Raw genomic sequence first — 17,126 nt, forward strand, 5'->3', positions numbered from 1 at the left:
AGCCAGAATGCTCCTTGGAAGCAAGAATGGCCAGACTTCGTCTCACCTATTTTGGTCATGTTGTCAGAAGGGACCATTCCCTGGAGAAGAATGTCATGCTTGGTAGGGTGGAGGGTCAACGAAAGAGGGGGAGGCCTTCAGGGAGATGGATTGATACAGTGGCTGCGATGATGGTCTCGAGTATAGCATGGATTGTGGGGCTGGCGCGGGATTGGGCAGTGTTTCGTTCTGCTGTGCATGGGGTCGCAATCAGTCGGAAACGACTCGACGGCACTTAACAACAACAACAACAACATAGTACTCTCAGTATTCTTTGTCAACACCGCAACTCAAAAGCATCAACTCTTCTTCGGTCTTCCTTAGTCAGTGTCCACCTCTCACATTCATAAGAGGTGATTGGAAATACTGTGGCTTGGGTTAGGTGCACCTTAGTCTTCAAGGAGACATCTTTGTTCTTCAGCACTTTAAACAGGTTTTTGCCCAATGGAATATGTCATCTGATTATCTTGACTGCTGCTTTCACTGGTGTTGATTGTAGAACCAAGTAATATGAAGTCCTTTACAACTTCAATCTTTTCTCTATCCTTTGTCAAGCTGTTTATTGACCAGTTGTGAGGATTTTTCTTTTCTTCATGTTGAAGTGTAATCCATACTGCAGTCTTTAACCTTCATCAGTAAATGCCTCAAGTAATCCTCACTTTCAGCATTGTGTCATCTGCATGTGGCAGGGTGTTAATGAGTCTTCCTCCAATCCTGATGCCATATTCACTTTTTATTGTCATTTGGATGAAAGTTTACAAAGAAAATTCACTTTCCATACAGCAGTTCACATACACTTTGTCTCATGACAGTGACTACAATTTACCCCAATGCAACAATTCACCCCTTCCCACTTCTCATAGTTAACTCTTCCCTGTATCCATCCCTCCATGCACTCCTGCCCCGGAGTTGTCTCCCCGTGCATAAACATCCCTTCTTCCTCTCATGATTGATCTCTCCAAGGAGTGTATCTACCTCAGGTAAATGTTCAAGTCCTATGCCTGTCTTTTGTTTGACTGGAAGCTACAGGTGTGGGTTCAATTCTAGACCTGAAGGGCAGTTAGGGGCTATAGGCTCAGTGGTTCCACCAGGCTCTATCAGACCAGCAAACCTGGTCCCCCCCCTTTTTTTTTCTCCAAATGATTTTGAGTTTTGTTCCACATTGTTCTCCTTCTCTATCAAGGATCTCCTACATAGATCCCCCTCCGAGTGGTTGACATTGGTAGCCAGGCACCATCTAATTCTTCTGGTCTCATAGTCGTATAGGCTGCAGATTGCATGGTTTACCAGTTACTAGGACTACTTGTTTCTGTGAATCTTTGGTTTTCTTCATTCTTCTTTGCTCAGGACAAGTAGAGAACCATCATTGCCTCCAGATGGCTGCTTGCAAGCTTTTAAGATCCCAGTTGCTACTTGCTATAGTAGGAGGTGGAACAGTGTTTTGTATAGTATGTTGTGCCAATTGAGCTTGATGTCCCCTGCAACTATGGTCCTGAGCCCACAGGTTCAACTACACAACTCCCTCTGGGTAGCTGGCTGTGACCAAGAAGTGACTACAACCTTGTCCCACGTCAGCTCTCCTATATACCTGGGAGTTCTTATAGAACATACAAATACACTTTTAGAACCATTGTCTGCCAACCCTATACATGGTCTTGGGTACACTCCTTGCTTCATAGGTGTACCTAATTGTTCAGCCTGTCTACCCATCTATCCATCTGTATATCTGTGTTTGCCTTCATTGACAGTGCAGTACTGTATGTGTAAAAGGGTTTATCTTTGTTGTCTGCACTTCCCATGTACCTCTCTCTGTCTTCCTCTTCTTCAGTGCCACCATGTTGATCACTCACATTTGGTACAATCCCCTTTTCTTCACCCAAATCAATACTTATCTCTACCTATTTAACGGTGTTCCCTCCCCTCCCCTCCCACCCCTGGTAACCAACAAAGAAAATTTCCTTCCATAGATAAACCTTTGCTTGACTTTTACAATAATGGACTAATACAATATTTGTCCTTCTGTGATTGACTTATTTCACTCAGAATAATGTCCTCCAAGTTCATCCACATTATGCGGTGTTTTGCAGATACTAGGTTATTCTTTAGGGTTGCATAGTATTCCAGTGTGTGTATGTACCATAGTTTGACTATCCATTCCTCAGTTGATGGGCTTGCTTAGGTTGTTTCCATCTTTTTGCTGTTGTAAATAGTGTCTAGGTTGTTTCCCTCTTTTTGCTGTTGTAAATAGTGCTGCGATGAACATGGGTGTGCATATGTCTGCTCTTGTCCTGGCTCTCACTTCTTTAGGATATGTATCTAGTAATGGAATGGCTGGGTCAAATGTTATTTCTAATTTCAACCTTTAAAGGACTCACTGTACTGCTTCCCACAGTGGTTGTACAATTCGACAGTCCCACCAGCAGTGTATGAGAGTCCCAATCTCTCCGCATCCTCACCAGCATTTGTTGTTTTCTGTCTTGTTGAATTGTCCTACTAGTGCTGGAGCAAGATGGTATCTCATTGTTTTTTTGATTTGCATCTCTCTATTCTGATGCCGTATTCTTCTTCATATAATCCAGCTTCTTGGATTATTTGCTCAGCATACAAATTGAATAAGTATGGTGAAAGGATACAACCCTGACACACCCCCTTCCTGATTTTAAGCCATTCATGTCCCCTTATTCTGCTGGAATGACAGCCTCCTGATCTATGTACAATTTCCTCATGAGTGCAATCAAGTATTCTGGAATTCTCATTCCTCTCAATGTTGTCCATAATTTGTTATGATCCACACAATCGAATGCTTTTGCATAGTCAGTTAAACCCAAGTAAACATCTTTCTGGTGTTCTTTGGTTTTAGCTAAGATACATCTGACATCAGCCATGATACTCCTGACTCCATGTCCTCTTCTGAATCCAGCTTGCAGTTCTGGAAGCTCTCTTGTCAGTATATTGCTGCAACCATTTTTTTTTTTTTTTATTAGGATTTGGGTGAAGATTTACAGAGTAAATTCACTTTTCATACAGCAGTTCACATATACTTCGTCTCATGTCATTGACCAAAATTTACAATGCAGCAGCTCCCCTCCCACTTCCTCCCCATAGTTACCTCCTCCCAGTGTCCATCCCTTCATACTCTTCTGCACCCCTGAGCTATCTCCCTGTGCATAAGCAGCCCTTCATTCTCCCATGATTGTTCTCTCCAGGGCGTGTGTTTACTTGAGGTAAACGTTTAACTCACATGCCTGTACTTTGTTTGGCTGGAAACCACAGTTGTGGGTTCATTTCCAGATCTGAAGGGCAGCTAGGGGCCATAGTCTCAGTGGTTCCACCAGGATCTATTGGACCAGCAAACCTGGTCCCCACCTTTTTTTTTTTGCCTCCAAATGATTTTGAGTTTTGTACCACATTGTTCTCCCTCTTTATGCTGCAACTATTTTTGAATTATCTTCAGTAAGATTTTACTTGCATGTGATATTAATGATACTGTTGGATAATTTCCACATTCTTTGGCATCACCTTTCTTTGGAATGGGTACAGATATGAATCTCTTGTAGTCAGTTGGCCAGGTAGCTGTCTTCCAAATCTCTTGGCATAGATGAACGAGTGCCTCCAGCGAGGCATTTGTTTTTTGAAACATCTCAATGGTTATTCTGTCAATTCTTGGACCTTGTTCTTTTCCAGTTCCTTCAGTACAGCCTCGACTTCTTCCTTCAGTACCTTTGGTTCTTGATCATATGCCACTTCCTGAAATAATTGAACATCAACCAATTCTTTTTGGTACAGTGACTCTATTCCATCCAACATCTTTTGATGTTTCCTGCATTAGTCAATATTTTGCCCATAGAATCTTTCAGTATTGCAACTTGAGGCTTTAGTTTTTTCTATAGTTCTTTCAGCTTGAGAAATGCCAAGCGTGTTCTTCCCTTCTGGTTTTCTAACTCCAGGTCTTTACACATTTCATTATGATAACTGACTTTGTCTTCTTGAGCTGTTCTTTGAAATCATCTGTTCAGCTCTTTTATCTTATTATTTCTTCCATTTGCTTTAGCTACTCTCTGCTCAAGGTAAAGTTTCAGAGTGTCTTCTGGCATGCATTTTAGTCTGTGCTTCCTTTCTTGTCTTTTTAATGACTTCTTGCTTTCTTCATGGATGATGTTCTTGATGTCATCCTTCAATTCCTCTGGTTTTTGGTCATTGGTGTTCAGTGTATCAAATCTATTCTTTAGATGGTCTCTAAATCCAGGAGGGATATTATCAAGATCATATTTTGGCTCTCATGGACTTGTTTTAACTGTCTTCAACTTGAACTTGCATATGAGTAGTTGATGGCATGCTTCAATCAGGACCTGGCCTTGTTTTGGCTGAAGATACTAAACTCATCCATTGCCTCATACCACAGATGTATTCAATCTGATTCCTGTGTATTATGTCAGGCACAGTCCATGTGGATAGCCATCATTTGTATTGTTGTAAAAAGATACTTGCAATGAGTAAGTTGTTGGTCTTGCAGAATTCTGTCATGTGGTCTCCAGTGTTATGTCCATCATGAAGGCCATATTTTCCAACTACTGGTGACTCTTCTTTGTTTTCAACCTTTGCATTCCTGTCACCAGTGATAATCATCACATCTTGATTGCTTGTTTGGCCAATTTTAGACTGCAGAAGTTGGTAAAAATCTTTAATTTCCTCATCTTTGGCTTTGGTAGTTGGTGCATAGATTTGAATAATAGTCATATTAACTATTCTTCCTTGTAGGTGTGTGGATATTATCCTGTCAATGACAGCATTGTACTTCAGGAGAGATCTAGAAACATTCTTTATGGTGATGAATGCCACACCATTCCTCTTCAATGTATCATTCCTCGTATAGTAGATCATATGTTTGTCTGATTCAAAATGGCCAAAACCAGTTCATTTCAGCTCACTAATGCCTAGGATATTGATCTTTATGCGTGCCATTTAATTTTTGACAACTTCTAGTTTTCCTAGATTCATACTTTGTACATTCCATGTCGCGATTATCAATGGGTATTTGTAGCTGTTTTTACTCATGTTGAGCCATGCCACATCAGCCAATGGAGATTCTGAAATCTTTACTTCATCTATATCATTAAGGTCATCTTTAGTCTGAAGAGTCATCTCTTCCCCAGTCATATTTTGAGTGCCTTCTGACCTGATGGGCTCATCTTCTGGCACTATATCAGAAAATGTTTCTGGTCTATTCATAAAGTTTTCCAGTAATATATCAGACTGTGTTTCACTGCTATTCATAAGGTTTTCACCGGCCAATTCTTTGAGAATTAGATGGCCTCTTCCTGCTTCTGAGTCTGCCTTAGTCTAGAAGATCCACTGAAACTTGTCCACCATGGGTAACCCTGCTGGCATTTTGCAACACCAGTGTCATAGCCTTCAGCCACAGTACGACAAACTGACAGACAATTTCATCTCCCTTAGTTGTTCCATCTGCTCTGCTCACTTCCCCACCTGTCCTTACCTAGTTGGGGGCCCAGACTTAAAGCTGCTTCACAAGGCCCCAACTGCTGTGCTCCGCCCACCTGCCTAGTAGCCCGACCTGAAAATAAAGCTGCCCCAGAAGGCCTGAGTCACTGCACCACAGTTCTCCTAACCAAAAAATCGAACTCACTGCCGTCGAGTTGGATCTGAGTCGTAGTGACCCCACTTGGGTTTCCAAGGCAGTATCACTACGGAAGTAGATTGCCCAACTTTCTTTCTGAGAGGTGGCTGATGGGTTTAAACTGTCAGCCTTCTGGTTAGCAGTCAAATGCCTTAGGCTATATACCTGGAAATTCTTACAGAATATACAAATACACTTCTAGAAACATTGTCTGCCAACTCTGTACATGGTCATGGGCACACTCCCCCCTGCATAGATGTACCTAATCATTCAGCCTGTCCAGTCATCCACCTGTGTATCAGTGTTTGCTTTCACTGACAACACAGTGCTGTATGTACAAAAGGGTTCATCTTTGTTGTCTGTAACTTCCTTGCACCTCTCTGTGTCTTCCTCTTCCTCAGTGCCACCATGTTGATCACTAACTTTTGGTACATTGCCCTTCCTTCACCCAAATCAATACTTGTCTCTACCTACCTAACAGTGTTTCCTCCCTACCCCTCCCACCCCTAGTAACCAACAAAGAAAATTTCCTTCCATATATAAACCTTTCATTGACTTTTTACAATAACGGACTAATACGATATTTGTCCTTCTGTGACTGACTGATTTCACTCAGGCATAATGTCCTGTGAGTTCATCCACAAGATGCGGTGTTTTGCAGATTCGGCATTATTCTTTAGGGTTACATAGTATTCCATTGTGTGTATATACCATAGTTTGCTTATCCACTCTTTTGTTGATGGGCACCTAGGTTGTTTCCATCTTTTTGCTATTGTAAGTAGTACTGCAGTGAACATGGGTGTGCATGTATCTGTTCTTGTCCTGGTTCTCACTTCTTTAGGATATACACCTACAAATGGAATTGCTGGGTGAAATGGTATTTCTAATTTCAACTTTTTAGAGAATTGCCATACAGTAGTTGTATCATTTGACAGCCCCACAAGCAGTGTATGAGAGCCCTGATCTCTCCACATCCTCACCAGCATTTGTTATTTTCTGTCTTGTTGAACTTTGCTACTAGTGCTGGGGCAAGATGGTATCTCGTTGTTTTGATTTGCATCTCTCTAATGTCCTTGCTTGTTTTGGCTGATGGTATCAAGCTTCTCCATTGCCTTTTTCCACAAATGTAGTCAATCCGAGTTCTCTGTATTCCTTCTGGTGAGGTCCATGTTTTTGACAAGAGGTATTTGCAATGAATAAATTGTTGGTCTTGCAATATTCTATCATGCCATCTCCATCATTTCTGTCACTAAGGCCTATTTTCCAAATATTGATGATTCTTCTTTGTTTCCAGCTTTCACATTCCAATCACCAGTAATTATCAATGCATCTTGATTGCATATTTGATCAATTTCAGAATGCAGAAGTTGGTAAAAATCTTCAATTTTTTCATCTTTGGCTTTAGTCATTAGTGTGTACATTTGAATAATAGTATTAACTGGTCTTCCTTGTGGGTGTGTGGATATTATCCTACCACTGATAGCACTGAACTTTAGGATAGATCTTGAGCGTTCTTTTGATGATGAATGCATCTGCATTCCTCTTCACTTTGTTATTTCTATAATAGTAGAGCATATGACTGTGATTCAAAATAGCCAAAACCAGTCCATTTCACATCACTAATGCCTGTTGTTGTTGTTATGTGCCGTCGAGTTGGACCCGACTCACAGCAACCCCTCCTTGGGTTTCCGAGGCAGTATCACTATGGAAGTAGTGATTGCCTCATCTTTCTTCCGAGGAGTGGCTGGTGGGTTTGAACCGCCAGCCTCCTGGTTAGCAGTCAAGTGCCTTAGCCACTATGCTACCAGAGCTCCCCATTAATACCTAGGATATCAGTTTTTATGCATTCCATTTCATTTTTTGGCAACTTCCAATTTTCCTACATTCATACTTCCTACATTCCATGTTCCAGTTATTAATGGATGTTTGCAGCTGTTTCTTTCCATTTTGAACCATACCCCATCAGCATAGAAAGGTCTTGGAAAAAGCTTCACTCCATCCATATCATTAAGGTCGACTCTACTTTGGGGAGGTAGCACTTCCCTAGTCATATTTTGAGTGCCTTACAACCTGAGGGGGAGCTCTGGTAGTATAGTGCCTAAGGCACTTGACTGCTAACCAGAAGGCTGGTGGTTCAAACTCACCAGCCATGCCTCGGAAGGAAGATGGGGCATTCTACTTCCATAGTGATACTGCCTCGGAAACCCAAGGAGGGGTCGCTGTGAGTCGGGGCCAACTCAGCGGCACATAACAACAACAACAACCTGAGGAGCTTCTCTTCCAGCACTACATCAGGCGATGTTTCGGGGCTATTCATAAAGTTTTCCAGTCATATATCAGACTGTGTTTCACTGCTATTCATAAGGTTTTGGTGGCCAGTTTTTGCAGATGTGGATGGGCCCCATCCTTCTTCCCAGTCTTTCTTTGTCTGGAAGCTCTACTGAAACCTGTCCACTATGCATGACCCTGCTGGTATTTGAAATGCCAATGACAAAGCTTCGAGCCTTATAACCACCCATAAGCCACCACAGTGTGACAAACGGACAGATGAGTCATAGGCCAGACACTGTGCTAGGTGTCTCATTTAATCCCTGCATCATTTTTTTAAAGTTTGTGGTCAGAGACTTGTGAATGCTTTTCAAAAAAATATTTTATTCTTGCTTAGCTTTTTGCTGGTAATGCTAATCTGCCATTTGATTAATTCATTCAGATCTTACCTATTTCTCAATTCCTTTGTGAGCTTCTTCTGACGCTGCTGTATAGTTTTGGTACCTATTGTGACTCTCCTCAAAATCAGACACATTCATTTACTTTTAGGAGGCAAGATAAAGTAATGATGAAAAGCAGGAATGAAGTCAGATCATTCATAATAAGCTCTAGCACTTACTGTGTGATGCCAGACAAGTCTTTTAATTTTTCTGAATTTTAGTTTCCTTATCTGTAAAAATGGGGATAACTAAGGAGCTCTGGTGGTGTAGTGCCTAAGTCATTGGACTGCTAACCAGAAGGTTGGTGGTTCAAACCCACCAGCCACTCTGTGGAAGGAAGACTGGCCAATCTACTTCTGTAAAGATTTACTGCCTTGGAATCCCAAAGGGGGTTGCTATGAGTCAGAATCAACTCGATGGCAGTGAGTTTGATTTTGGTTTGGATATCTCAGGGGTCGTTAAATGAGTTGATCCTTACAGTGCCTGGCATTTAGTAAGGGCTCAGTATATATAGTCTTAATCATTAAGAACATTTTATAAAGCCAGGTTAGGTACTTTCTCTCTGTCTTCCTTGTGCATGTGCTTCTATATGCGTGCACGCGCACGCATGTACACACACGCACATACACGCACACACTTACCTGGCTCCAATTTGTCTTTTCTTCATTTCCTTGAAAACACAGGAAGTGGTCTGTAAATGCAGGCTTTAAGACCAAGTGTATCTTTATTCAGAGTTGAAAGTTACTATACCTTTGTGTTTTGGAGGCGCCCTAGTTGTGCAGTGGTTAAAGTGTTCTTGGCCGCCAACCAAATGCTTGACGGTTCGAACCCACCAACTGCTTTGCAGAAGGATGTGGCAATCTGTTTCTGTAAAAGATTGGCAGCCTTGGAAGCCGTATGAGTCAGCTTCTACTCTGTTGTATATGGTAACTGAGTCATAGTTAACTCAACAGCAGTCCAGTTTTTCTCTGTGTGTGTGTGTGTATGATTCATAGTGTGAATGAAAAAGGGAATATGGCTAAGAACAGTTCTGATATTATACTTCTAGTGTGTTTGAAATCCTAAGGGAAGGACCAAAAACCAAACCAAACCCACTGCTATCAAGTCAATTCTAACCTATAGCAACCCCCATTGGGTTTCCAAGGTGGTAAATGTTTATGGAAGTAGAGTGCCTCATTTTTAAGGGAAGAAAGGGCTACATAATTTGTACTAATTTTATTTTATGATTCTCTTTTTATTACTTGTCACTGATTTAGACTTTATTTTTTATTTTATGATTCTCTTTTTATTACTTGTCACTGATTTAGCCTTTATTACTTGTCATAGATTTATCCTTTCCAGGTCATGTGGCTGCCTTCAAGGGTAATTTGGAAGTACTTAAGAAATTAATAGAAGATGGAGTAATCAATATTAATGAACGTGACAATAATGGATCTACTCCTATGCATAAAGGTGAGTTATGATTCCATCTTCATTTTCAGTTCTGATACTAGTGCTGCTGACTTATTTACCTTTTAAAGTAACTATCCATCAGAACTACATGAAAATTGAAGTATTTTTTTCTGATGCCTTAGAGGATATAGATCTATGTTATATGGTATACAGAGTGTTTAATTTTCATTGAGTGTGCTCTTCCATTTATGATGTCAGATATTCACACATTATCACATTTGATGGTAATTCCAATGGAAATTCAACAGTGACAATGTTATATTAGTTAAGATATGAAATATGCTGCTAATGAAGCCTCTTAGAATTATGTAATAATGATGTGGGTGAGGCATCTGACCTCTAACTTCACAAGGGGTGAAGAGGATCAAGATCATTATCAACACACAGGAAAACAAATATTGTATGAGTCCACAGTTGTAAAAAAGTCAAGGAGAGGTTTACACATAGAAGAAAACTTTCTTTGTTGGTTACCAGGGATATGAGGGGAGGGGAAGGAAAATTTCTAGATAGGTAAGAGACATGTATTTATATATATATATATATATATATATATATATATATATATAAAATGGATGTAATAGAGCTAATGGTACAGTTATGGTAATTTCTTAGCTATAGCCAAACACCTTGAGGGAGTGACTTGCTGAGCCCATGGGTTGGATACCATCGTTGCAGAGGACATCAAGCTCAGTTGGCATCACATACTACATAAAAACATTGTTTTACAATGTGAGTGAGTAGCAACTGGGGACTTAAATGCTTATGAGCAGCCATCTAAGATAAAATAATTGGTCTCTCCTCATCCAGAGCAAAGAAGAGTGAAGAAAATCAAAGACATATGGATATAAGCAGATCAAGGGGCTGTAACCTCAACCTATATGACCCTGAGACCAGAAGAACTAGATGGTTCCCTGATACACTGCCAACCACTTAGAAAGGGATCATATTGGAGATCCTGGATAGAGTAGGAGAAATATGTGGAACAAGATTGAAAATCATAAAAAAAACAGGTTTACTTGTCTAATAGAAGCTGGTAAAACCCCTGAGACTATGGCCCCCTAGTCACCCTTCAGGCTTAGAATTGTACTCAGTCCAGTGGCTTAATTTTCAGCTAAACAGTATACCTTTGAGGTGAACAATTGCGCCAGATAGTTACACTCCTTAGAACAATCAACCGTGGGAGATCAGAAGAGCATTATTTGCACAGGGAGATGGCTCAGAGGGCAGGACTGCATAGGAAAGGACACAGGGAAAAGGTAACTACAGGGAGAAAATGGGAAGAGAACTGTTACATTGTGGGGATTGCAGTCAGTGCCATGAAACAAAATGTGTATGAGCTGTAGAATGGAAAATGAATTTGCTCTGTGAACTTTCACCCAAATCATGCACACACAAAATATCAACATGAGTAGGCCATAGCTGATTCCTATGATATAGAGTTCAGACATGCCTCTACCCTCCAACATTTTTATTAATTCTGACACCAGCGGTCCCTCTCATGGCACTCTGTGTCACTGCTGGGTTTGATAATTCACTGTTATGGCCACAGATAACTCCCAGACTATACTCAGGCTTATAAGGTTTATTAGGGAAGTAGCAGGTTACATTTCAGGATCAGAAACGATTCTGGATATAGTTATTTGATTGGGACAGCTTCTTCACAGCTGTGCTGCAGGCAGGCCCCCTCACTAGGCCTCAGCTTCTTGGTCCCGCAGCCCCTTGGACTCTGCTTTACTCAGGCAAGTGTTATAAAGCTCTTTTAGCTCTGCTGTTAAGCACTCAGAGGCATCCTACTCTGCTAGTAAGCCTCCTGCCCAAACGTACTCAGCTTTCTTGCTCTGTACATCCAGAACCCTTCTGTTCTGTCTGCTTTTGAGCCTCCTGCCAGTCTCCTTATTCTGCTGCCCTTGCTACTGTTTCTTGCTGTCTTTCACTGTCTCTGGTGTTTCAGCTCTGTCTCCTAGATCGAGGAACTTCAGCAGAAAGATCTCAGTGTCCAAAGCCCTACCCTTGGCTTTTCTTTCTTGATGGTGGTGAGATATCTCCCACTTGCTACCTTTACGATGGCTCATTTTAAGGCTGTCTGGATGGCAAAACTGACCAATCCCCGTGTTAGGGTTCCACACACCTTATTTGTGTGGTCCCAACTCTACAAAGGTGACATGCATCTTATTTACATTATTAGCAAGCTATCTATTTCCCTTGTTGGGCCACTAGTGCCTTACATTTTCATAGTTCAGTCATTTGGTGGGAGTTACAAAGACTGGCTCGAAGGGTCTGGTAGTGTAGTGTCTAAGGCATTTGGCTGCTAACCAGAAGGTTGGCAGTTCAAACGCACCAGCTACTCCTCAGAAGGAAGGGCAGTCTATTTCCGTAGAGATACCACCTCAGAAACCCAAGGAGGGATTGCTGTGAGTCAGAATCAACTCGACTGCAGGGAGTTTGATTTTTGTTTTGCATACTAACATTTTCTTTGTACTGAAAATATACTATTAATTCATGCTAAGATAGAAATCATTATCTCTTGAAAAAAAAGTAAGCAGGATTTTCTTTTCCAGAACTTTTACTCTGTAACAAAGTTTTTACTTCTAAGAAGTATCAAGGAGCAATTAGATATCAACAAATTTTCAAGATGTTTGCCTCTCTTCACTTTCCTTCCTTCCATGTGGAATTCTATAATGATCAGGTTTTTTTTTCTTTTTTTTAAACATTTATTGTGGTTTGGGTGAAACTTTACAGTGCAAATCAATTTCCATCCAATAAGTTATACATGTCTTATTTCATGGCATGAGTTGTGATCCCTTCAATGTAACAACACTCTCCCCACTTTCTCCTTGGGTTCCCCATTTCCATTCACCCATCTTTCCTGCATCATCCTGCCTTCTGAACTTTGTTTTTGGGAAAATGCTTCAGTTTTGATCTCAGTGGTTTATTATTTTTTAACTTGACTTTGCCATATTGTTTACTCAGTGTTGTGAGTACATACACTAAGAATTATTTGTGCCAATTTTCCTTTTATTTATAAAACCAAAACCAAATCTTTAATTTGTTGCACATGACACTTACATTATGCTTCATTTGTGATATTATGCTGAAAGTTTGTTCATGATATGATGGCAAGTAATTCTTCTAAAACTCCTACTCAGAGGAACAATACAGTAGGCTTATTAGTATAATCATGTGTTCAAACTGGACTTTCTTTCATAAATAACTTCTGGAAGCCCCCAAATCACAGGTTGTGTTCCCATTGGTTTTTGTATTAGCTTAATCATTAAACTTTTTGTAACCATAATGTATCTAAAGTGTATAATCTAAGCACCATGCATACCAATCATTTTATTAAACAGTGAGTGAAGGTGGGTGGAGTGGGAAGAAGGGGAATGTGAAGAATGTTATTGCCTACACATAGATTCTCAGATTGACCAGCTTGCTGTCTAGACTTGGAGTATCTCGTTCCATCCATCATTGCTTACTGTCCAGGAGTTAAGTTCTCCACTGTGGAATTTGTGAATGGGGAAGAGGCTAATAGTATGCACAAAACATGGGTTTGTTTTGAAAATGTGGTGCTCTGGAACAAAGTCTACATTGCATAGCTTAGGTATAACTGGTTATCATTGCTAGTGTGTTTTGGGTGGGGAGTAGTATTTAGTAGCAAAAGACAGGCTGACTCATTGTCCTAATCACAGTGAATCTTTGGAGGAACAATGAAGTAAATTTCATTGATGTCTAATTATCAGTCTATCCCAGTATTTTTCATTACTACTTGAACTAGGGAGCTCTGGTAGCATAGTGCTTAAGGCACTTGACTGTTAACCAGAAGGCTTGCGGTTCAAACCCACCAGCCACTCCTCGGAAGGAAGATGGGGCAATCTACTTCCGTAGTGATACTGCCTTGGAAACTCGAGGGGTCGCTATGGGTCGGGTCCGACTCAACGGCACATAACAACAACAACAACACTTGAACTAAAATAGAAATGAGGAATCTAGAAAAATAATAGAGACGGTACTTTGGCAACCATTTTAGTGGGGGAGAGGCAGTCAAAGTGAAGAGGAACCAAAAAGTTTGCACTTTACCCTTCTCTTTTAAGTTTGTATCAGGGACTTATGGGGGAAGGGATGGATAAGATGGTGTGGTGGAGGGATGGTAAGTGACTTACCACTTACCACTCCACTTACTAGCCTTTTCTGGGGATCACCTATATGATTAAGAGGCTCTAGTGGTGCAGTTGTTAAAGCATTCAAGTGCTAGCGCAAAGATTGGTGGTTCAAACCCACCAGCTGCTCCAAGAGAGAATGATGAGGCAGTCTACTTCAGTAAAGATGTACAGTCTTGGATACCTTATGGGCAGTTGTAATTCATCTTAAAGGGTCACTGTGAGCTGCTGGGTAGGTTTTATATGCTTAGATCATATCCAGTTGGGCAAATGAAAGTTAATGTCTCCTTGTGGTAGTTAAGACTGTGTGTCAACTTGGCTGGGCCTGGTTGAGTGGCTGGGCAACTGGATGTGGTATTCTCCCTGATGATACTGTAATCACCTCTGTGGTAGAATCTATGTGAGCAGTTGAGTAGCTGCCTTAGGGATGTAGTCTGCTTTCTGTATATAAGGAGAAGCCTTGGGAATGGTCTCTGGCTTTTTGGCATACTTGAACCCTGTGTGTCGCTGAGTCTTCATTCAGTAGCCTGTCATGCTCTGCTGATCTTAGGACTTTCAATGGACTTGAATTAATGGCTTGCCATGTGGTTTGGTAACATTGGGAATGTGTCTTTTTACTTGTTGACCTTGGGTTTGTCGGCCTCAGTAGCCAGCAGCTGCCTGAGTGAAGAGTTTCCAGCTTCAGTGGGCTGGAAGCCAGAGGCAGAGTTGAAGCCAAGGTCAAGGGGCTTTCACCCAGCCCCTAGAGTTGGTACTTTGAACTCAGACTTAAAGCCTCTAAACTGTAAGAAAATAAACTCCTGTTTGTTCAAGCCATCCAATTCATGGTATTTTCCTGTCAGAGTGGCACTAGATTACCAAAACACTCCCCGTTCATGTAGTTTCTCTTCTGCTGTTTGTGCATTAAAAAAAGTATGTATTTACCACATTTTATCAGTCTGTTTGTATCTTTTCCTTTTTTTTTTTAAATTATGTGTTATTTATTTTTGTTTCGATTCAGTAAACACCTGTGGTATCTATTAATAAGACAGTCTCTTAGTCATTTAATGGTGGTTTGAATCCAATATAACTTCCTCCTTCTTTCATTTATTCTTTTTTTTCTCTTTTTTTTAATTGGGATTTGGCTGAAAATTTACAAATTCACTTTCCATACAACAGTTCATATACACTTTGTCTCATAACATCGACTACAGTTTACCCCAATGCAACAGCTCCCCTCCCACATCCTCCCGATAGTTACCTCTCCCCTGTGTCCATCCCTCCATGCACTCCTGCCCCCTGAGCTGTCTCCCTGTGCATAAACAGCCCTTTCTCCCATGATTGATCTCTCCGGAGAGTGTGTCTACCTCAGGTACATGTTCAACTCATATGTGTCTGTCTTTTGTTTGGCTGGAAGCCACAGGTGTGGGTTCAATTCTAGACCTGAAGGGCAGCTAGGGGCCATAGTCTCAGTGGTTCCACCAGGCTCTATCAGACCAGCAAACCTGGTCCCTCCCCACTCCCAAATGATTTTGAATTTTGTTCCACATTGTTCTCCCTTTCTACATAGATCTACATAGATCCCCTTCCAAGTGGTTGACAGTGGTAGCTGGGCACCATCTAGTTCTTCTGGTCTTATAGTCATATATACGGCAGAACACATGTTGTACCAGTCATTGGAACTAATGGTTTCCATGAATCCTTTGTTTTCTTCATTCTTCTTTGCTTTGGATGAGGAGAGACCCATCATTGCATCTACATGGCTGCTTGTAAGCTTTTAAGATCCTAGTCGCTACTCGCCAAAGTAGGAGGAGGAACAATGTTTTGTGTAGCATGTTATGCCAATTGAGCTTGATGTCCCCTGTGACTATGGTCCTGAGTCCATCGGTTCAACAACTCAGTCCCTCTGGGTAGCTGGCTGTGACCAAGTAGTGACTACAACCTTGTCCCTTGTCAGCTCTACTATACACCTGGGAATTCTTATAGATCATACAAATACACTTATAGGACCATTGTCTGCCAACCCTATACATGGTCTTGGGTACATTCCCTGGTCACAGACATAGCTAATAGTTCAGCCAGGCCACCCATCTATCCAACCGTAGACCCATGTTTGCCTTCACTGACAACGCAGTACTGTATGTGTAAAAGGCTTCATCTTTGTTGTCTGTCCTCCCATGTACTTCTCTATATCTTCCTCTTCCTTAGTGTCACCATGTTGATCACTCATATTTGGTACATTGCCCTTCTTTTCACCCAAATCGATACTTATCTCCACCTATCTAACAGTGTTCTCTCCCCTCCCCTCTTCCCCCTGGTAACCAACAAAGAAAATTTCCTTCCATAGATAATCCTTTCCTTGACTTTTACAATAATGGACTAATACAATATTTGTCCTTCTGTAATCATTTCACTCAGCATAATGCCCTCCAAGTTCATCCATGTTATGCAGTGTTTTACAGATTCTATGTTATTCTTTAGGGTTACATCATATTCCATTGTGTCTATGTATCATAGTTTGGTTATCCATTCCTCAGTTGATGGACACCTAGGTTGTTTCCATCTTTTGGCTGTTGTAAATAGTGCTGCGATGAACATTGGTATGCATATATCTGTTCTTGTCATGGCTCTCACTTCTTTAGGATATAAACCTAGTAATGGAATGGCTGGGTCAAATGGTATTTCTAATTCCAACTTTTGAAGGAATCGCCGTGCTGCTTTCCACAGTGCTTATACCATTTTACAGTCCCACTAGCAGTGTATGAGAGGCTCAATCTCTCCATATCCTCGCCAGCATTTGTTATGTTCTGTCTTGTTGAACTTTGCTACTAGTGCTGGGGCAAGATGGTATCCAATTGTTGTTTTGATTTGCATCTCTCTAATGGCTAATGATCGTGAGCATTTCTTCATATGTTTGTTGACCCCCTGAATATCCTCCTTGGTGAAGTGTCTATTCGTGTCTTCTGCCCATTTTTTAATTGGATTGATTGTCTTTTTGCTATTGAGGGATTGGAGTTTTCTATAAATTCCAGAGATAAGTTCCTTGTCAGATATGTTATTACCAAATATTTTTTTCCCAATCTGTAGGTTCTCTTTTGACTCTTTTGGAGAAGTCTTTGGAAGCACATAAAAATGTAACTCTTAGAAGGTCCGATT

The 17,126-nt window shown here is 41.0% G+C and overlaps 1 protein-coding gene across 1 annotated transcript in view; it reads left to right on the forward strand.

The window, feature by feature from the left end:
* ANKRD42 (ankyrin repeat domain 42) overlaps nt 1-17,126 on the forward strand; it is a 181,988-nt gene that overhangs the window by 119,340 nt on the left and 45,522 nt on the right. The window contains 1 exon segment of the mRNA XM_042781710.1: nt 9,712-9,837. Within this exon segment, the coding sequence (XP_042637644.1) occupies nt 9,712-9,837 (126 nt within the window).

Source organism: Orycteropus afer, unplaced genomic scaffold (assembly GCF_000298275.1).
Source record: "Orycteropus afer afer isolate SDZICR_OR568_19922 unplaced genomic scaffold, OryAfe1.0 scaffold00154, whole genome shotgun sequence".
NCBI classification, from domain to species: domain Eukaryota; kingdom Metazoa; phylum Chordata; class Mammalia; order Tubulidentata; family Orycteropodidae; genus Orycteropus; species Orycteropus afer.